This window comes from Myiozetetes cayanensis, unplaced genomic scaffold (assembly GCF_022539395.1).
Source record: "Myiozetetes cayanensis isolate MyiCay16 unplaced genomic scaffold, myiCay2020 scf5-8, whole genome shotgun sequence".
Classification (NCBI taxonomy): Eukaryota; Metazoa; Chordata; class Aves; order Passeriformes; family Tyrannidae; genus Myiozetetes; species Myiozetetes cayanensis.
The window spans coordinates 93,312,981-93,336,800 of NW_026087742.1; the positions used below are offsets into that span (position 1 = coordinate 93,312,981).

A 23,820-nucleotide genomic window follows, 5' to 3' on the forward strand; every position below is an offset into this window, starting at 1 on the left:
CTCACTGAGGCTGGATTTTTTTAAAATTTTCTACCCAGCATTACCAGAGAGAGAACATAAAAAAAGTGTGTTTTAGTCAAAAATTTGTTGCAGTTTGCCCAAGTGAATGCATGGGACTTTCTCCAGAGTGAAATGATATACAGAAGGATGAAGGACTTTGTAGTATAGCTGATGGCTTTCTGGAACAGGGAAAATCAGCAAAAGAAAAATCACTCTGTTTCCTGAGAAAGGATAGGGACAATATCTAAAGCAGGTAAGTTTTCCTGTCTCTTTGTCAACATAATTTGCAAACTTACTTATATGCATGTAAATAATGTAGCAGGCTGCTGGTTCTGAAATCTACTTCTCCGTCCACATTTTTTCTCTATGTTCTATGTTTCCTCTATGTCTGAATCTATGTGTATGTCAGGATATGCACATAAAGGAGAAAAAGATGAGCCACTGTTGAAGTATTTGAGTATAGTTCTATTGCAGTCATTGTAACCACTAACATTTCATTAGGTAATAATCCAACCCTCAAAATAAATGCCCATACAACAAACCAAAAATGTAAAATCGTTAAAGAAAAGTGCACTACAAAACAAGCTGGGAAAACAATCCTCAGGGACAAGCAGAGCCTTTTCCAGAAATCATACCCAAGAAGTCTGTCTTCATTTCTAAGGTACACTAGTTCAATGCACTACTGATTGTCACAAGACTCACTATGTGCGTAAATGTCAGACATAGATTGTTACATAATAAATATGGTCTAGAAAGACTTCTTTGGGCAGGAGAGGTTATTGGGAGGTCAATTAGCCTCCAAGGGAATTTCTACAAAAAGCATAAAGTTACATCACCACCTCCATCTCTAGTAATGACTCCAATTTAAATTGTGTTTTAAAATGTAAGTCTCATTCACAACTGCTCCTGATTGGAACAAGGTGGACGTTCCCTGTTGCAATGTGTTTTAAAACCTGTCCCTTTCTAAGAAGAATTAGATGTTTTTAAAAAAAACCTACCTCAGACAAGCTCATATTGAAAATCCAGAATTATTATGCTATTTAAACGGGTTTCAGAAAAAAAAAAAAAAGAGTAGTTTGAAATTTTTGTGTAATTTTTAATAAGTTTTTTTTTTCTCCCACTTATATATAGCCTTCCTTACAGGAAGGCAAAATATGAACTCCACTGTACACCAGCTGAAATATTGCATTACATTTTGCAGTTTTAAAGAACTACTTAAACCAGACAGAACTGCTTATCCCTTATCTGTCCAATTCAGTTAATAGATTTGCAGTTGAGTTTACATAGCAGTTGAGTCCATGACTGTTATTTTGTCAAATTAGCCTCTTTTACTTTCACTCAAAGAACATATAAACATTTGCATAAGGAAAAGACCAATATGAAGTGACTTGATGAATTATTACAAGTCAGGCTAAACATGAACCTGGTCTTGGTTTCTAAAATGCTGGGTAAAATTCTTAGCAGCCAGCCTACTGCCTACCTCAAATAACATTCCTTATGAAAACTGTGATATTTGCAAGAAGTATCTTGACTTGCTGGAGATGCATTTGTTAACAGGAAGTCATGCCATGCCAGTGCTTTTATAAAAGCCACTTGATAATTCTTAGGAGATGCACACACAACATGAGAAGAGCTAGAGGTTTTACATAATTAATATCTTGCCTACGGGGCAAGTATAACAGAACAAGGCTCTATCTCCTCTACAATAGTGACATTTTACTATTACATTGTGGTATCTATGTGCAAAATCTCTCCAACCATGATAGTAATTTTCTGTATTAAATTATTGCTCAAATTTTGAAAATTAAATAATAACTGACAGCACATCAAAATTAAAAGCATTGTTTCACATGTATTTGCAAATTATTTGGGTTTTTAAAATTTTTCTTCTCATTTTTCTTTTTTTTTTTATACTACTTTTCTTCTCAGAAGGAGGGTCCATATCTGTTTTTATTGGCTAGCTGTCAACCATATTAATTCCAGCAAAATTACTTTCCTTAAATTAATCATAGCAGAGATTCCCAAGGCAAAACAAAGTATGAATGATCCCATGTTTACAAATCAAAGGTCATGTCACTAGTTTCTAAAAGAACAAAAATCAGAAAAAAGCACTTTTTGTTCTGAAAGATCCCCTTCTTTAATTTTATTATTTTATGGTAACTAATCATCACTGACACATTTCCTCATTATGTTTCAGATATTTAGTATTTACTATGTAGAAATAAAAGAACTATAGTTTTAGTAGGGACTGAGACTTTGATTTCAAGTTTGACAACATTTCCTAGCATTGAAATTACAAAAAATTAATTTGCCAACATTTGAATATTTTTGCCAACTTTTTTCTCTCTTAGACCACTACATATGTTTGAATAGTTAAAAACAAGCATGGATGTTCTCTATAACTCATTTTGGTTTTCTTATTTACGAAACAGTATTTCAACTGATAATATTGTACAATGCCTCCTGTTTTTCCTCAGAATAACATCTCTGTAAAGATGTCCTTATAAACGAGGAATATCTTTTGATCTTGTACAATTAACAATTGTATTATAAAGAAACTACACAGAAATTCTTGGCAGCTCCTAGAAACAATAACATACAGAAGACATCCTGTCTAACGATCTACTGCCTTGGTAGACTTCTTGCCATTCATCAAGGGATGCTCTTGAACCATTTCCTGGCAAGGTGAAGAGAATGCCCTCTACAATATGTCTGACCCATTGCTTCAAACAAACCTACAGAATGTTATTTGATCACTTTTTTTTTTTTCATCACAGACAATTTTTAGTTCTGAAATCCATGGGGTTCATTCCCATCATTATTTTTTGCAATCTGCCTGCATGAAGCAGTGAGGTGAATCTCTTGTGGGAAGGTGATTTAATGTTCCTTTTCATCTGCCCAAAAATATAATGTTTCTTGCTCTTCCTCCAACTTCTCCCAGTAATGAGGAAGCAAGTCAGTAGGCTTATGTCTGATCTGGATAAACTAGAAGTGATACTGATTAATGAGGAAATATTTCTAAGATTAGATGAAGTGTATAATCTAACCTTCAAATTAGACCCTTGGAATCCTAATTAAGAAGCCCTCAGTTTTCCCACGGGGACAGATTATACCCATTGTCTTAAACACAGTTCTTGAAGGGAACAAGCTGAATACTCCCAGTTGGAAACGTTCTTCATCATGAACAATTACTAAACAAAACTAATTTCTGTAACTTTTGAGAGAGTTCTGTTAATATTCTGAGACTTTTGGTGTCATTGCAATGTCTCAGGTATCTTGCTTAACAACTGTAATTTTTCTTTTGATATTACCTTACCCAGGTGGGAGTGGTACATACAGAGACAGTGGTTGGACACATCAGAAAGAAACACTGGCTCCGTATCTGACAAACATTTCTTTGAGTGACTTGACAGGTATGGTAGGAAGGAAGAAGTATGTTTGCTAATAGACTCAAGATCCATAGCTTTCTCATCAGTAGCACGTACTATTCCCAGATCTTTCAAGTAAAAATTGTTCTATGCTTTAAAAAATGACATTATTTTGTTTAATGAAATACTAGAAATTATCCAAACTGAAACAGAGTTCAAAATATATCATGCACCAAATTATATCCTATGCTTTGTATTGCTTGTCTGTTTTAAAGATTTCCCAACCTCTACATAAAGAAAAAATATTCATTATGCTGTGAGTTCATGTTCTGAGAAGGAAGTTGTTTTCCCTCCTTCCTGCACTCCCAGCACTCTTCTGTTGGATTCAGTAATAGATGAATACATGGTTTAGTTTATGTTCCTTTTTTTTTCTCTCATGCTGGGAAGATTTCTATTCCAGAATATCTTATTCTATAATCATATAATGTATCAGATAATGTACTAAGGATGAAGTAAATGAGACCTCTGAGATCTTTCCTCTGCCCAAATAAGTGTTCCCACTGCTACTCTGGCAATATTGGAATTTTGCTGGCCGTATGAGTATACAGTCAGAATATAAAAGCTTTCAGAAAATACCTATTTAGAAATACTCTATATGCTCTATCTGTAACAGAAATCTATGGCTGACCTGGTGATACAGACAGAGAGCATAACTAAATGCCAGCTTTCTTTTCTTGTCTGTAACACAGTAGGCATATGGCCCTGACCCCATCTTCAGGCTACATATGAATCACAGAATGGGTTACGTTAGAAGGGATCACAGTGAGTCATCTGGTCCAACCTCTCTGCTCAAGAAGGGTTATCCTAGAGCACATTGCACAGGACTGTGTTCAGACAGTTCTTGAATATCTCCAGTGAGGGAGATTCCACAACCTCTCCAGGCAATCTCTTCCAGTGCTCAGTCACCTGCCCAGTTTCTGCTCGTTGCCTCTTGTCCTAGTGCTTGACACCACTGAGAAGAGCCTGGCTCCATTTTCTTGATATCCTCCCTTCAGATACTTATAGACATTAATCAAGTCCCCTCTCAGTTGTCTCTTCTTGAGACTGAACAGGCCCAGCTCCCTCAGCCTTTCCTCCTAAGAGACGTTCCAGTCCCTTAATCATCTTTGTTGCCCGCTGCTGGAGGGCTCTGCAGGACCTCCATGCCTCTCTTGTCCTGAGGAACCCAGAACTGAACACAGCACTCCAGACTGGCCTCACCAGGGCTGAAGAGAGAGCAGGATCATCCCCCTCAACCTGCATGCAATTTTCTTTTCTAATGCATCTCAAGATACCATTGGCCTTCTTGGCCACAAGGTCACACTGCTACCTCACAGACAGTTTGTTGTCCACCAGGACACCCAGGTCCTTCTGTGCAGAGCTGCTTTCCAGCAGGTCAGCCCCAAGCCTGTATGGGGGGTTATTCTTTCCCAGGTGCAGGATCCTGCACTTGCACTTGTTGGATTTCAGACAATTCTTCTCTGCTCATCTCTCTAGACTTGTCGAGGTCCCTCTGAAGGGCTGCATGGCCCTCTGGGGTATTGGCCATTCCTCCCAGCTTTGTGTCATCAGCGACCTGCTGAGGAGGCATCTGCCCCTCCATCCAAGCCACTGATGAATAGGTTAAACAATGCTGGATGTAGTATTGGCCCCTGGGGGACACTGCTAGTAACAGGCCTCCAACTAGGCCCTTTGCCCTCTGGGACATGCTGTTCAGCCACTTTTTACCTAAAAAATATCAAATTTTTCTCTGCTTTTACCTGCAAAGAGAGGAACTCTTTGCTAACTAGCTGATAAAACAACATGCCTTCTACTTACTAGCAGGCATTGAAATATAATGTCAAGATTTTTTCAAGCATATATACCTAATTAGCTCACTTTCTGACAGAAAAGAAAAACAATATTTCACAAGAGTTCACAGACATTCTTAAACCTCCATATATGAAAAGCCCTCTTGCAGAAGGAGTCAGGAATTCTTAATATATTGTCTTAAGATATTTCATTACTTATTTGGATTACTAGATCCAACTTTGCCAATACTTATTCTTTTTTGAAAGTTCTGCATCTGTCATTTGTGTATTTACCATTTAACAATATGCCAAGACACTTGCATTTTTCGTTCATAATACAGCTCAGATGAGCATGTGAGATGTTGAACCTTGATGAAGTCATATGCATATCATCATCTAATTAGGTCTACTGTCTTAGTTTGTTACTTTGATTCTACTGAGATTTCCTTTTTTTTTCTTGTTTCTTTAATTTGTTTCTTGACTGCTCCACTGATGCACATTAATTAGCACTCATTTTTCCAAGAAACCACACTGGATAGCAAAAGCATTGAACTTAGTAGATGATAACCTAGAGAACATTCTTAGAACATTTAATTCAATGATGTTTAAATATTTTTTTGAAGGCCTTTGAATAAAATTGTCTTTTTAATACCCTGTGCTAAGGCCACTGTTTGGGGAAGAAAGAACAAGTATATTTCACAGTAAAAAAACCACCAGCAGTGTTTTGCGTGTGGAAAGACTCAGCTCATTCTGTACTGTCAACTCTTAAAAGGCTACTAATTTCAACCAGCAGTCTAGATTACTGCATAAAGTACTATGTCCCCCTATACATGCAAATAAATAAATGGATACTTTACAGAAGAAACAACTTGAAGGAATGGCCAGTGCCTTAAAGATCCAAGCATCATGGTAATACTCTCATAAAATGCTTTACAATTCTATCACTATGCATTAAATTCCTCCATTTAATGGAATTATGGATTTGAACAGAAAATGGCACAACTAATAGTCTGTATCGTTACTCCTACCTGTCAGTGTCATCTTGATTTTGAAGATAGCAGTTGATTGTGTTGACTAAAAAGCTAAATAAACGACCATATAGAGATTTCGCCAAGAGATCTCGGTAAAAATCTGCAATCTCTATAGTGTGCCTCCGTACAATCACGTCTCCTACAAGGGAAAGCAGAAAATGGAGATGAAAGCATGTCGTGAAGTTCGCCTTAAGTAATTTTAGTTACAGTAAATTTAGCTACAGTTACTTCTCCTTTGCCAAACATTTACACAGTGTTAGCTTTTTTCTGAAGCCTCTGGTGCAAGATGAGAAGACTGTCAACACTTAAAAGACTTTCAGTTTGGAAATACGTGCCTTTATACTTTCTTCAAAAGAAATGTGTATGAGTACCGCAGAGAACTAGAATTTTACTGAATATAATTTTTCAGAATTATTTTTCCAAGACACTCCTGTTAACTTTAGTTCTCACTAATATTCTCTATTAATATTAATATATTAATCTGTTATCTTGACACACTTCTGTAGGATCAACCAAGTTAGGAGACTGTCAGTATCACAATGTGAAACTTATCTGCTGTATATTACAAGACATTTCTAATTTGGTGGCCCAGTCTGATTTACTGCATGGCAGATAACCCTACATATTTCTCAGAGAGAATATTTACAACTCATACAAGAAATGAGAAACAAAAATCATCAGCTTTTAAAATTCTCAAATCAGATGGATCAGAATGCCATCAGGGCCAATCTATGAGAATTAAAGCTTGGAGGAGATTACCTTTAAAATACTGAACATCACTTGTTAAGGCTGAAGCAAGCTCATCTGGTGAAACCTGTAGCATTCCTGCCACTGAAACGAAAAGAAAATGCAAAGAAAGACAGATTTGGGCTGCACTGCATATTTAATTTCTTATAACAGATTTTCTACTGTAGATACTATTTTTGAATAGTGAAAGAATCCACACATTCAAGAAAAGGGTGCTGTCATAGAAGTAATCAAAATTAATGAACACATAAAACTCGGATTACTATAATCAGTACTTTGTGAAGTTTGAACACATCTGTACATTACATTACAGCTTTCTTTCCCCTTTAAAGATTACTCAGGACACTCCCCAGGGTTTGGCAGACTTTCTCTCCTACTAGAGTTAAGGTATGCTACTTATTGACATTCTGTATCCATAAGCCACTTGGAGGAGATTTGTAAGTGATCAAGAGGGCAAACTTCAAAGCATGGAAACCAGAGACCCTTTTAAGACACGGATTTTGAATGTAAGGAATTCAATTCAAAGCAAATGGTTCAGCTGTTGACAAGCAGTGTAAAAGCACTTTAAAAGAAGATGGCACAAAGTGCCCTGTCCAATTTCTTTTGGCAAATGATAGTATTAAAAATGACATTTAATTAGATAATTTGCGACACTGGTATCTTATTTCATCCCATAAAAATCTGTAGTTTATGAAACATCCAAGTCAATCGGATACTATCATATCGCCACAGTAACTTATGAATTTTCAGAAGTAATTTTTTTTTGTCTCCCTGGAATTATGTTTCCATCTGTTGGTGGAACAGCGCAACTTCCCTGCTGTGGGACCAAGCAGGCGATGCTCCGAGGTCACGTCCTACTGACCTTGTTCCAGTAGCTGCAGGTCGGACACAAATGCTGTCTCAGCGTCTGTCAGAGCTGTAAAGCGAATATCTCCAAGATGCAGAATTGCCGAGAGAATTACAAACAGGTTCTCCACCTCCTGCACATATTTTATGCAGAATTAAAGATAAAGAAGAGATCTGTTGGGCACATCAGTGAAAGGCAACGCTTCATAAAAACATGAATTCTACTAGTTTGCATCACTGGCATTTCCTAAGTTAAAAAGTATTTGTGTGTGAATTGTTAACAGGAAATTTGGATTTAGAAATCAAAATGGAACCTATTTAGGACATACACCAATGAAATTGCCTTTTATTCATTTTGTTTTAATGTAAGTCACATTAACTGCTAGGTTAAGAAAGTTTTTCAAAATGTGATAAAAATACTTAAATATCTTTCAAGGATGCATTATTTATGCAAGAAATAAACATATCTTATCCATAGAGAATTTCCAAAGAGACAATTGCTGTATCTGGGAATAGCAAGGTTTGTTTTTTCCTCAGCCAACTACATTCACAAATGAAGTGTCTAGTTCAAAATTATATAAGTTTCTTGGTAGTAAAAGCTGTAATTAAGGTCTTAAAGAAACAAAAGCAACGTCTCTTGCACTCACACTTTTCCTGCATGACTACATGCTCATTTCTGATGTTTCTAATATTATGAAGCAGTTATCTTTAAGGGCAGATTTCACCTGGTCTCATATTTATCACAGCAAGAAAAAACTAGCTTTCTTGGGTTGCTTTGTTCTGGTTGTTTAGTTTTAAAATATTTTTAAATCCAAGAAAAAAATATGATCCATGAAATATGAACCTTAAATGCTAAGATAGAGAAAGTATTGTGCATTTTTGGAAGTTTTTTTAAGGTTTTTCTGAGGTTTGTTTTAAAGTGCTTCTTTAGAGTTGTAAAATGAGAAACCTGATATCCACTATAACATTACATGCCATAATGAGCCACAAATTTAATTGATAATTTTTGAAAAATAGTATTTGGAACCTGATTCTACTGAAACTGAAGAAGTGATGGTGAGAACTCTCACCACAATTTGCAGAATAAGATTAAAAAATACACTACTAATGAAATATTTGACCAATACATCCTCTTTTTTTCTCAAGTTTTCTTCTTCTTTTTCCTTTCCCTAATAACTATGCTCATTATCAAAGGCCACTAAAAAAGCTTTCAGTCTTTCTGGGATAGACTATAACACCTCCAACTCTGTTTAAGCAAGTTTTATTCATACATTTTTAGACAAGAATTTCAATCTCTTACTGTATGAGATAGAATATTAATAGGGCAACAGTGTATTTTTCTATCCCACAATACCAAAGCTGAAGATTCAAAAAGACCCAATATATACAGGTGAAGTCTGAATAAGATAAGTCCTAAACCAGAAGAACTTTCATGTTAATATGGCATTCAAACTAGAGTGCTATACCCTGCTCCTTGGGAATCTTTACGTAATTTTTGAAAAAGGTAATTTATCATTAAATGTGGCTAGATAGTCATGGAATAATACATACAGACCTTTCCATGTACCTCAGAAGTAATGGGTAGAAATTTTAGGAATGTGTTTTACATATTCTGCTCTATCTTCAACATAGGAGATCATTGTGCAATACTCAAGAGTTCCACAGATTTCTAGACTCCTAAATAATTATTCTAACACTGCCTGAATACAAAGGAGATTTAAAGATGGTTTACACTTTTTTACGTTGCATATTTACAGAGATTACATGGGTTCTCATATTCATCCCTCCATTTCCTCTAATTTCCATCACACCTCTGTCCTCCAGAATCTCTTCCTGAATAATTTTCCAAATTATCTTCATTAGTTTTATAGGATAAAAGACAAACATCAGGCCTATCTTCTTGTTGCTTTAGATGAGTTAAGTCAGCTCTTTCGGGTTATCCAGTTCTAATTTTCTTTGACTAAACATGTATTTATTTCTTTTCAGGTGCTGCTAGCGTATGTGTGTTTCACAAAATTAAAAAGGACAGGGAGATAATCAAGAGGAGGAAAAAAATGTCTGTGGTTTTTATGAGATTTCTGTCACATGGGATTTGACTGTTTCTTTTTATCTATGTAATCTAATTGTTCAGAGTATTATACCTTGAAGCTGTTTAGTGTATCTTTAAGAATTAAAAAGATTTACATTGTTGGTTCTGTATCTAATTAAAAGTGATTACAGTAAATTCTCTGGAGTGAGCTAGTACTGTATATTGTTTCAAGCTCTTAAACAACAGAAGAAAAAGAAAAAGGATAAAAAAACCCAATTCTTTTCACTCAAAAGGTTATCAGGGAGAGTTCCTTATGGCCTGTTTTTAACTAATAGGATGATTTTAGCCACAAATAACACAAACTCATGAAACTTACCAGACTATTAAATCCCAGAGCACCTAGAGCTTGTTTTAGTACGATTAATTTCTCCCTGTTTTGTGGGTTGGCTGTTGACATCGTCTCTTCTAGTACAGTCTGGCTTAGATACCTGCAGAGAGGAAAAACAGTATATATGGCATTTACAAGGCTGATGCACGATCAAACTTTTGAAGTTAAAATCCAGCTTTCCATTTCTAAGCAGAAGTTTGTTACAGATTTTTCTCAACCTTTGGAGAGAACAGTACCAGCAACAGAATATTCTGTATTTCTTTGTTAAACTTTTGTTTAAATCTCCCTCTAGCCCCAACTTTAGCCCTATGTGCAAGCTAAAATTTCAGGTTGAATTTATACCTTTTTTTTTGCCAGTTTTGCCATTCTTGCACTATCAGAGATTCCCCTTCAGCATGAAGATTTGAAGAGAACCTCTGATAACTCTGACTGCTTTAAATTCCCCTCCTGCTGCTAAGGAATAGATCATCTCCCAACTGCCACAGTCATCATTCATTCCCTTAGCAGCTGAATGGATGACAGGTACACTCAGCATCTCTGTAACTACAAAATAGTAACTAAGTACATGCAGTAGTAAGTGTACAGCCCTTAAGCTGTACTGGTTTGCATGCTGTGAAACAAAAGGAAATTCCATGAACCTTCTCAAAAATAATGATTAGAAGAGAGAAGGAGAGACACCTAGTGCAGTGGCTAACTCAGGAAAAAGAAACGTAGAAAAAACATAAAGAGTAATAACACAAAACAGATTAAAAAACTACAGTAAAACAGATTACTGAAAAGTGCAGTAATCTAACCATTACAACAATGTATTACAACCCTCTTGAAATATGTCTATGGGCTGTATTTTTTAAAGTATTCAGGTTTCTTTATACAGCTGAAATCACTAAAATGAGGAGTCTGAATATTTGACGGGATCTGACTTTTAGTTACAACCATGCAGAGAATGTAAGAAGATGTTTGGTCATTAGCATTAAAATACACATTCATCACACAATCTACAATCTTCACAAACATCAGTTACATAAACAAAAGAATGCCCCACATCTATATCCAAATAACACCATCACAACAGCAACAAAGGTGGACAATTTACACACACACCACCTCTCATCCATTCACCACAGTTACAACAAAAATTCCCCACAATAATTCTGGTGTCTACCAATTTTCAGTCCATGATCTGTCATGTAAATATGGGAAACAATACTGGTTTAAATTTTGGCAATGTTTTTTTATAATCCTGTTCTAATAGCTCTCTAGAGGAGACATAATTTCAAAATAAAACTCCTCCTGCAACAGAAGGTCTGGCAATGCTTGAGTAAAGGTGGTAGTTCTTATAAAGGTGGCCTTTTATGTGAATGTGTGTAGGAAGAATTATTAGGTATTTGCATATGTGTGCTTGGGTACATAAGCACTTTTTGCAACCACAGGACGACTCAGTCAGCAGACACCTCAAGTCAAACAAACCTCACATCAATGGATAAAGCTGGTAAACTAACACTACTATTCAGAACGTGAGTCTGTGAGCATCACTGACCAGTGCTCAGCTCTGGTTCCTTGAAGTTATTAAAAACATCAATTTTGTCAGAATCAGGTAGATACAAATGATAGCACAGTTGTCAAATCTGCTAGAGCAGATGACACAAAGTATAGGCCAGTTTTCTGTTTTGGTTTGGATGGTTGGGTTTTTTTTTTTTTTTTTTTTTTACATTGCCTGTAGGTTCAAAAGGAGCCTAGAACACTTCTGAGAATGAATCTGAGAATGAATCTGGCATAGAACCTATTGGTATAAAGGTTAATCTGTCAGAAAATTTTCCACTGTTCTGAACTGCTGCATGAGCTTGTATCAGTGGCGTGTTATGCATCAGGTGTCAGTGGCATTTTTGATCCATAATTAGGAGACTTACAGAAGCAGTTACTCTGCTGTCAAAATATCTTACTGTTGAATGGTTGGAGGAGTTGGAAGCATATGGCTCATTTCTGTAAAAAACCCTCCTCCTCGATGGTGCTTTCCCTAAATAACTCTTTGTCTCTCTCTCTGTACTAAGCAAGGAATAGTCTTTCTTGTCCTGTGAAGAGAATATTCTACACTTCTTCTTTTTAAGCAACCCCATTTAATCAGCACTTTTTAGCACAGTTGAAGCGCCAGTGGGTACTGATGTTGTAAAAAGATGTGTGAACACTACCAACACATATGAAAGCAGGCTGCAGCACAGCAGAGTGATGCAGAACATTCAATCCCTGAAAGAGCTGAGCTGTAGTATGAACCAACGCGCGTCAGTTCTTGCCTTCAGCACAACCACTTCTTGCTGATACAGCAGGGGGCAAACTGGGCACCTGCCAAACCAGGTGCCTGTGGCTCTAGGAACCCAGCCATAAATGGCAGCATTTGCTGGGACATGCCTGCTGGAAGAGAATCTGACTTTCCCAGTAATACATGTCCTGAAGATTTAATCAGCAGATGTACCGGTGCCCTTGGAAAGGGATGCAGTTGAACATTTTCTAAGGTGCACTTCAATTTAGAATCAGTTTCCGCAGTCTAAGAGCAATTAAATTCTTTTAGAACATTTCATGAGACTCACTCATTTTCCAAACTATTTATGCACTAATGAAATAAGTAAAATTGCTTTGAAGATATGCACATTCATTAACTGTTTATACTATAGAGTATATGCATACTAAGGATGGATTAATTGTATAGAGTACTTGGGACTGTTGATGGATATCACAGAACTCAGTCTTCTAACCTTCTTCTAAACTTCACCAACTATTTTTTAAATAGTCTTTCTTTTTTAAAATTTTAGAAAATTAAAATTTCAGAGAAATTAACTGTAAATTTTAAGAAAAACTGATATGAACAGTTTACAAAATCACCATCACGAAATTTCCAGACACTTTGATCAACTTCTATGAGCTAGAAACCAAAGGAAATCTCTTTAAGAATTTTTTTTTTTATACCTTCAAAATAGGTGGGGAAATAGTATTATTGGTAAGTCTGAACATGCATGTTCAGTAGTTCTTTTAGGAAGTGCTGGGGCACAGGACCAAACTCCTGAAATTGATGAAGACATCCCTTGCAACCTGTATCAACACTATTGTCAGAATATATGCTGTGATCACTACCAACATCTCCAAGCTAATTCAACTTAGCTTGATTTTGTATCTAGAAAATAAATGGTCTGTACATGAAACTATTTATTATTAAGTCTATCAGGATGAGTGAAAAATAATCCTTTCTTGCACATAATCACTCAGAGAGGTAAAATTTTTATTCTACTGGTTTCAGGGTAAAAGTGTACACTAAATGAACTCAAACTTACTTTAGTTAGACTTCATTTCTTATTCTGTGTGAAGTGAAAAAAGGGAAGGGCTGAAAGTCACAACAGAAACTTCGCTTATTCCAAATATTACACCAATGCAGAAAATCACAAGTTTAAAAATTTGGGAATGATGGAATTTTCTTCCTGGTAAGCACTGGGAACACGAATGCGAAGACAGATAAAACTGCCCTGTCATTAGCTTACAAATCAGTTGAGTCTTCTGTTTCTTTTGTGCAGCTGTTGCAAAAGATTTTCAAAAAAATGTCAGTTTTCACAGAAGATTCTGTCTTGATACAAAGAATTGGACCAGATCTCTGGAGGTCCCTTTCAAACCAAGGGCAAAGGAAAATATAATTTTTCTCTGTTTATACTTTTTTAATTGGTGAAAGAAAAAAAAACCCAAATACCCAAATGCATGAGAAGAGCCGAATGTCATAATCTGTTGTCTTTTTGAGATAGCTGGTGAACTGGTTCCTCTGAGAAATTACATCTGTGTTGTGCTTTCTTCTGCTGATTCACTTGTCCACATCTCATTTCTCTGTTACTAGTAGGATAAGTCTTAACTGACCCCAAGAGAAACAAAATAGTATCAACTCCTATTCTAGTACAGTTGGCCATAGGATGTAGTACATTTATTTTGTTAAAAGAAATTTAGGATTAGTGGGTAAAGAATTTACATGGAACAAGTAAAGAATTAATATTTAAGATAAACTAATCACTAAATACAGGACTCTGTATCAATACTTAATTAGGCAATGCAAGCAAGCCACTGTAGATCATGTTATGAATCAGAAATTCTGGATTCTGTCTATAAATTCATTTTTTCTTTTATAAAAATGACAGATAAAACTCTTCATATTCATTCACTGATTCAAAATAGCTATTAAAACTGAGATCCTGATACTTCATATTTATTTATCCAAGCAAGAATGTTTTTGTTTTCACTTAAAGAACAAAAAATACATGCCTTTTTTTTTTTTTTTTTTTTACATCATGTTGTAAGCATGTGGAAACCTCTCACGTTGGTTCTCCAAAACCATTTTGTGCTGTCCAGTTAAAGAAATTTGGAAGAAAGAAATGAAACTAGGCTGTTTCAAAACATCATCTTCCTCCTGGGTATGATTCTCTGCATACATCTCCAATTACACAGAGTGTGAGTGTGTCTTCCTAATCATGATGACTTGTCACTGGCTTTGTATGAGTTGCTCAGTGAGTCAGCTTTACAGGTAACTGGTATGTGCCCATAACTAGAGAAGAGCATGTCAGTTAGACTGAATGGATTCAGATATGCCTATTGAAAGCATTCATACACTTCTAATATTGTAAAGGCTTTTATTACAGCTTGACCTTAATTAAAAAGTGTCATAAAAAGCACACATAAGTATCCTCTCAGTGCTAGCTTCTATAAAACGCTGTATAATAATAATAATGGCCAGTCTTCGCGAGCGAAGATCCGGGGAAGGTCTTTCCACCTTCCAGCCTGCGCATTGGATTTTTTAGGTGAGACACAGTGTGCGCGGAACTGAGCCCACCCTTTAATCCTAAGGTTCATCTGCCGGGGCCAAGCGAGCTTGGACGGTGGCAGCGAGGTCCTTAGGACGTAGGTGGGTTGCCGGGAATGCTCCAATGCATGCAGATATTACTGCCATCAGAGAAATTATACTGATGTACAGCAGCTGTCGAGCCCCTGGTGGTCTAGTGGTAAAGGCGCCGCGCTATCACCACGGAGACCCGGGTTCGATTCCCGGTCAGGGCCAATCCCGGGCAGGTGGGGCTCGTTAGCCCTTAAAGGCAACCCACCTACGTCCTAAGGACCTCGCTGCCACCGTCCAAGCTCGCTTGGCCCCGGCAGATGAACCTTAGGATTAAAGGGTGGGCTCAGTTCCGCGCACACTGTGTCTCACCTAAAAAATCCAATGCGCAGGCTGGAAGGTGGAAAGACCTTCCCCGGATCTTCGCTCGCGAAGACTGGCCATTATAAATTATAAAAACGCTGTATCAATTGTTCTAAAAACAGACACATGCCCACCATGACATCATATTTAGTGATTTCAGGCCACTGGAACAAGAAAGAAAACTTTTTTCTTTTTTTTCTTGTGAGGTTTACATGTACCATGACGTTGAATAATGATTTATTTCACCACTGTGTACTGTCTTAATTCAGCCAAACATTCACGTGTAACTAACTTCAAACCAATGCTTCATCCCACCGCTTTCAGTTGAATCTTAGTATAGTAACAAATGTCAGTAATAAAGTACAACTGAAAGTTATAGGTTAACACTCTACATTGACCTCTGGCTCACTAAGAAAGAAAGAAAGGCAGATGAGGTGTGTGAGACTGAAGGAAATAGTACTGGAGACCTAGATTTCAAGCTGTTGCAAGTACTGCCTACATAACTTCTAGGCATATGACCTTATCATACATTTACTTCTACAACATGCAATGCAGATTCCAAAGACACATAAAGATTCCTGAACTATAACTGTATGAACGAGGTGTAGCACAGAAAGCACAGTAAGTGAAGCTATTTGGCTCAGATGAAGCCCCAGCACAGCTATGGACTTTTTGCTTGAAAGTATCTGAGGTATCTCTGATACACTTCACAGTGAGCCTCACAGACATTTTTTTTTTGCCTCTACCTGTCTTTATATAAAGTCTAAACAAAAAAAGTATTATAAAATCTTCATTAGTTGATGTTTTGTTGCTAGAAAACTCTCAAAAGAAACAACATCACAGGAGGATGAAGCAGTATTTCATAATCAGATTCCAGCTTTAATGCAATCGATATGTGTGTTGTGGGTGTCACTTAATGTGACATTATATTAAGAACCATGGATTAACAAGCTAAATCCCTTCCTTCCCCTTATTAGTGCTGCCCAATGAACCATGTACTTGCAAAATCATGTGAAAGTGTGTGGCTTTTTCCTTTGCAGTTTGCATCCCTCCTTCCCATCCAGTTCAGGGTAGTAGCCCTGATTAAGCACAATGGTTGTCACTAAAAATTAAACATTACCAGATCAGTTAATTTTTACTTTAAGTTCAGGTGGAAATCATAGTATCTCAGATATGTTTTAGTTACAAAGTATGACTATTTAAAAACTATTAAAAAGTTTTCTTGCAATTAGGTCAGTTTACAGCACTCGCATTAAATATTTGTAAGGTCTTCCTCTGAAATACATCAAATTTTTCTAAGAGGTTAGCTATTCCTGTGACTACTTGCTAAATCCCAAGACACAATTTAGGTATAGCTAAACAATGGACTTAAGGACTGTTTTGCCAGACTGAAAATTAATGACTTCATAGCTTTACATATGTTTTCAAAACTACTGGGATGAAGGGTATTGAGTGTATAAAACCAAAACATTACCTTTGAAAAATAAATTCCCCTAATCTCTACTCTATTTACGAAGTCACAGATTAAGAAATTACAACAAATATTTTTGTATCCTTAGATATCTCATGTGAATATGAGAGGACAATGTATTCTGCTTAGTGAGGAAAAGCTGCCTTGCTCTTAGTACTGTTTGATATGTAAACAGGAACGAGATAAAGACAAAGCAAAACAGTTGACATCAATGAAGTAAATGACATTTACAGAACATGATAATGAATAGCTGCTGGCTTTTTTTCTCTGAGGAAAAAGGCCATATATTACTGCTTTTTTTTTTTTTTATCTCCAGTTTTAAAACCAGCACTGAGCTGGAGTTACTGCTAACCATTTAAGTGCACATATTTCTGCTCATAACTAGTGCAATAATGCACCAAAGGCAGCATTTAAAAATAGGAATGGCTTTGTCAGGAGGCAAGGTATCAGTATATTGTTAATTAATTAAACACTGTAGACAGATTTGGTGACAGCCAGAATACAGCTCTTATTTTTATTTCTCTAACAAAATAACAAGATATGTGTTTTGTAAACTGGTTTTAGCACAGAAAGCTTGTGTTAACCTGTGTGTTGTTCAGTAAGTAGTTTTGCCTTGATATTTTCATAAGATAAAATTTAAAAATAATTCTGTAAGACTACATGTACTACGAAGTACATAAGTTTTTCAGACAGTGGATATACTCAAACCAGAGAAATACATCTTGGTCTTTACCCTCAAATTCCAAATATTGTTAGGCTACAAGTAGGTATGCTTTTTTTTTTTTCCTTCTTATTATATTAATGTTCTTGTGGAATAGGTTGAAACCACAATCTCAAGCATTCTGTCCCTAAAGTTACATAAAAATGTAAATTTAGAATTATTCCATTAAAAAAAATAATGAATATACAACCAGATGACTCAAAGTAGAATTTTTCACACCTCTAATGATACTGCAAGAATTAATAAACACATTATACCTTCTAGTACTGTTTATCTGATTCATGACCTGGTATTTTATAGGAGAGAATCACTCAGGAGATCATAATTCTGTGATCTATCACTTTAAAAGTATAATTTTTAAGTTTAATATACATTAAATATGGGGCATAATGATGAATACTGAGCATTGCTGAAGATGTAAAAAAATAAGCAGTCTGCATGCAAGTGCAAACTGGTCCAATCCATGTCCTGAAATGCTTCAAAAATTCTGTTTGAACTTTGCTCCTAAAACTAAGAGCAATTTTGTATTCCAGTGTTCAGATTTACTCTGGAATTAGTTGCCAGGTAGATGTCATTAAGTTTATGAGCCTCAAAGGCATTTCTCTACCAGTGTTTGCTACTTTCAAATGCTGATTCCCTAAATAAGTCTTTCTGGGTTAAGAGCCACAATATCTGATCTAAACTTTAAAAAGTGCTTTGGGAATCTGCTTATAACTTTCACCAGAATACAGTTAAAACATTGATAAAATAATTCAAAATTATTTTATAAAACTACTGATTGTAGTTCATGGATCTGTTTCAGATCAGCAGCCTTACAAGTAGTCCTCTTCTTGCTGTACATGCAGCTATGACCATGTGTATTCAGGTGTGTATACAAAACAAGTAATTCTGAACAGTAAGATCCATTTAAGGCACTTTTAACTTGGTCCAAAAAAGTTAAGGCCTCCTCAAGTTACTAGTCACTGTAGCGACTTTTGAAATACCGGGAAGTATACATTATTTACTCATTAATGAGTCTTTTTTCTTAAAAATTAATACAATTAATACAATTAATTTCTTTATCAATAACAATTATTTGTCTTTTGTGGGCTACGAAACTCTCATACATGAATATGAGTTGGTGCAGTACCAACCTTTATCCTAATTTATTTCGTTCTACAAAGCAAGAATGTTCTCTTTTCAACTATACATGAAGGAAATTTGTATATATTTATATATGTTATTTATTTAGCAATCAGCAACCCACAAACTATTCCATTAAATATTTTTTCCTATTTAATATTATCACTTTATTAATTTTTACAGTGAAAGGCCAAGGACTTTTTTTACAAGTGATTAGCATTTTTCTTAGTCTTCATGATCCTCACCTTGAGTGAAAACAGATTACAAAAGTGGTGTTAGTGTAGCAGCATCAAAATAAACATAGCCGTTACTGTGTAGGTTTAATATCAAGCTATGATGACAGCTTGGTAAACTGATTTCTATTCATTTAATGATTTAGTTACTTTAAAATTTCATAAAAGTTAAAGCAGAATCTAGAGGGTGCCGCCATTTTCATAAGCCATAAATTACACTTCTCTGCAATCATGGTTACAAATGCTTTTCAAATGATATTTCTACATTGTTTCAGCACCATTTTCTGTCATTTCAGTCAGCAGAAAATTTGTAGTAAATTTTTTATTTCAGAGGACTTCCATGATTTGCTTAGTTCTTTGTGCAGACTGCATCTGTTCTAACAATTTTTCTCACCTGTATTACTACAATACAAAAAATGTTTAAACTTCCAATCAGATAATCCTAGTCAGGTCACAGGTAAAAAAATCATAGAATCATAGATTCAGTTAGGCTGGAGGATGCCTTTAAGATCATTGAGTCTAAAGTCCAGAACCTCATGCATGTTTCTTCCTTGAAACAGTCTGGACCCATTCAGCTCTCCCCAGGGTGTCTCCTTGTGGGATCCAGAGCACCGTTTACATAGGTCTGACAAAAATAGAGCTTTCCCTGGTTAGATAGGTTAATATATGTGTGTGTAATATGTACATATATATATTTATATATTAGCACATGATATTTATTATATGTCCTAATATATAATCAATAAGTATCTCAAAAAGACCCTGTACTATTTTACATCTGTTGGCTGCTAATCAAAGGCGACTCAAAACCTTGAAACTATACTTTAAACTGGTTTTGTTTCCTTCTGATATGAACCACTGAGTACAGCAGTTTCACATAATTTATCCTGTACTGTACTATGTTGCAGCAATAACACTTTGTGCCACGATTCCAAGAGATGGGTCATAAACTAATTGGATATAGACGAGACCTATACATAGAATAAAGAAGTTCCAAAGATCACCTGGGTAATGAGTGATTCAGTGCAAGATGTTCCCACACCATTCTGTCCTGCATTATACTGCATAAAATAAACTCAGAAGCCAGACTCGTAGAGTTGCCATTTTTAGAAGCCGTATAAAACTAAGATCCTAACTTCCTCTGGTCATTAGCACTCAAGCAGCAGATTCAGAAAATTTTAATCCGTTACTTGTATGCTATAGACAAAACTCATTTTGAATAGTTAACTACAAAAAATAGCGTGAAAATCCAGGAATTAAAGGACATTGTGAATGGCACTAATCTGACACAATCAGATTTAACTTCAGAGTTGAGGTAATTTTGAGTTATGATTAATGAAAGAACTAGAGGACGAAAACTATGCTGTGCTTTGGGGTGACCTTGCCTGACTTACCTAGACAAGTTGGCTACAGTAACTCCAGTGCAGTGAAAAACTACAAGGCAGCTCAGGGAGCTCGGACAAGACAACAAGTTCAAACAACGGTGACTGGTATTATCTCCATTAGATCTAACACTGAGATGAGTTGGGTTCAATAACTGGGGCTTCCACATGTCGATAAAAATTTCTTAAATGACCCAGTCCTGACTGGAAATTCATCTACAGTAATTGTATCAGGATGACTCTAAGAGTGACTTTTGAAATATAAATTGCAGAACTGTATTATTGCTCTAGATTTATGCAACGTAATAGCTAAGTGGTTTCAGAAGCTGAAACCACTGAATCTCCTGCCACATATGAGATGATTAGCACCCTAGTAAAGACATATTTTGTACTTAGAGTAAAAGTAAAATTAACTTTTCTACCATTTATATAAGTGAGTAATCATATCTGCTTTTAAGCTAGGGCTTCTATGGTAATTTCATCCCTTGGAGTGACATCCATTTTCAGTCTGACATGAAATAGTGGTGGGCTGCCTAAACACTCAACACTTAATTTCTTCAACAGAAGACCAAATTTAACCTGAATATTACATATATGCATATATATATATATATTTTTTAAATCTTCCATAGATTTCTGGCGATTCCTTTTTTTCTTACAAAAGGTTGAACTTGGCCCAGAAACTTTAGGGTGTAAGATACTCATCAACAGAATTCATAGCAAATTGAAAAATCATCAACATAAAAAATTATATTTATTTTTCCTTTTGTTTTCTTCATTTAAAGCAATTTATTTCAAGTAATGTTTTATTGCATGTATAGTTTTCTGTTAAAACTAAGACAGATGTCTTCAGCAGACTCTGAAGATCCCAGTGCTTTTAATTACCAGGTTTGTTCTTTTTTTTTTTTTTAAATTAAACAGATTTCAGCTTTTTTCTTGCCTCCTACTCTTTATCTTTCATGCCACAGACAGATTATTCTCCTCTGATTTTCTGCACCTGTTTCCATATCATGTTTACCCCAAAAGAGACAAGAAAGACAAAGCCTCTCTCAAAAAAAAAAAGCAAACGGTATCATGCCAAGTCAAATGAAATAAATGAAAGTTTGTGGAATAGAACTAAATATGCAAAAGTAAACTGAGTAGAGCAAAAAAGGCAAAAGTCAGAGTGTTTTTATATGATCTGATCTAATTTTTTCTGTTCGGAACTGACACTCAGAAAACATAAAATACCAGATATTATCAGATATCTGACTTCCTTTAGGACAATACAGAAATAGAAGGAAGAGTGCCTTGGCTCTACTATAAACATGCAATTCATTCCTGATAAAACATCATTTGTTCATTTACACACAGTTAGTCTTACAGGTTCAGCTTTATAGAATTACAACAGAGAGAAAAACAGTTGTTGAAAAGAGAGGTAATTATTTCTTTACCTCTGAGACTCTGCCAATGGAGGACTGTACATCCTCTGCCACTAGTCAATCAATATGTATGAAGAATAATACAATGAAGAGGGGATTTTTAACATCAAATGAAAAAAAAAATACCCAGAGGAATATGAGCTTCAGATTTACACTCCCAAACAAAGCAGAATTTCTATAGCATTTATTCTGAAAGCCAGACAAATAACAAGTCCACTTGGGACCTCAGACAAAGACCCTGAGCTAAGCCTAAGATTTATTTTTCTACCTTTTCTTTGCTAAATAAAAATTCTCCTTGAACTTCAGGCAAATTAACAATTATTCAACATCACTGGAGATATATTTTCTTAAAGGATCCTTTGGGAATAAAGCAATAACAGCAAAAGCAGCTAATGTCAAAACTGGAATAAATAAATTAAACATCAAAATCCAAAGCTCAGTTATCTCTTCTTTCAAGAGAAAAATACTGCTTTGTATATCCTGACATATAATTAGAATGGAACTATGCAGGTGTGTATGTAACTAACCCTGAAGTCAGGATGAACCACTCAAAACAACTGCCCAGCCAGATTTTAAAACAAGTATTGTGAAATAAAATTCATAACATAAAGCTATACCTTATGCATGAAGTGTAGGTATCTGCAAATATAAAAACAACTACTTATTTGCAAAATAAATCAGATGACACAAATTAGTATTTCATTTTTATTTTGAAAACTTAAGCCATGATCCTGATTATCTCTTCTGTAACTGAACTGCCAACCTCCTAGTAATGTACCTTCTGGGACATGCCTATCCACAAATGTCTCCCAGAAAGGGGGTTTAAGATAGAGGAAATGGAGTCAATTTTCAGAGAAACACTTTATATTAATATTAACACTGACACTAATGTTAGCTTTCCCTGAATATTAAGGTGCACAGTGATGATCTTAGAGAGGAAGATTTAGTCTACATGTTCCAGATACCATATTTCCCCTGATAAAAAACACTGAAAAATTTCTTAGCTACTGTACACTAATAAGTTCCTTAGGGTTCCATCTAATTTTCATTAAAACATGAGAGTCTAAGCCTAAAATATTAGAGACTAAACAGAAAAGCTAGCTGAACAGAACTGAGGTACGTGAATAAGAAAAATGAGGCAAATTAGACCACAGAGTAACAAATCAATAGTTTTGAACATGGTTGGGCTTTTTAAAATCAATATTGGATGAAAAAATTCCCCAAACTTATACTCCATTCTATTTTTCAATCTCAGAAACATCTGAAAATATGTACTTTAAAATCTTACATTAGAATTAAAAATAATTAGTTTTGATTAATCAATATAATTTTGAAACATGAAATTGTATCTTAATACAATGTATAATAGAGTTTCTGGTGCCCATCCTCAACAAAACTAAGTGATTTAGTTATGACTATTACTATCTGGCATAAAAACACACATCAGTCATTTACTGATCTTGCCTCTCAACAGTTCCTTCTTTGAGGTGCAAGGATCAACACTGAAGCTTGAAGATCATGGTCCAAGAGATTAATGGAGCCTGAACGTCAAGGAAAGAATAGGTCAAGAGAAAAAAGCTAAGGAAAAATAAAACCCCAACCCATTCATTTTGGTTCGATAAAAAGAATAAACCAAGTTGAATAATGTCATGAACACTGTTTACTCAGAAAACCTGCCTGAATGAAGAAGACAAAGGAAAAATTAACAAGATAAGAGTATTGAAATAAACACTAAATTAAACTTTTCAAACTGAAGTTGAAATAAAAGGAAACTGGAGGCTGATGTTATAAGAGAGCAGGGAAAAAAGAACTATGGGAAAGCACATTTTGCAGGAATATGCATATGATCTACATGCAGTAAAGACAGTTTTAATCTCAAAATAGAAATCAGTTAAAAAGTTCAGACATCAGTAAATACAGGGTAAACAGGAAAAGAATACACAGAAAGCAGCAAAAGTACACAAAACAAACAAAAAAAGCACAAAAGACAACAGAGAAAATTTAGACAATTCTTTTC

At 35.4% G+C, this 23,820-nt stretch overlaps 1 protein-coding gene across 3 annotated transcripts in view; it reads right to left on the minus strand.

Annotated features, from left to right (window-relative positions):
• Positions 1-23,820, minus strand: part of MYO16 (myosin XVI) — a 359,061-nt gene that overhangs the window by 109,256 nt on the left and 225,985 nt on the right. For all 3 annotated transcript variants that reach the window (XM_050333209.1, XM_050333207.1, XM_050333208.1), the window contains 4 exons: positions 10,227-10,338; positions 7,838-7,955; positions 6,988-7,059; positions 6,226-6,367 (listed from right to left, as the gene is read on the minus strand). In XM_050333209.1, the coding sequence (XP_050189166.1) occupies positions 6,226-6,367; positions 6,988-7,059; positions 7,838-7,955; positions 10,227-10,338 (444 nt within the window). The remainder of the gene's footprint in view (positions 1-6,225; positions 6,368-6,987; positions 7,060-7,837; positions 7,956-10,226; positions 10,339-23,820) is intronic.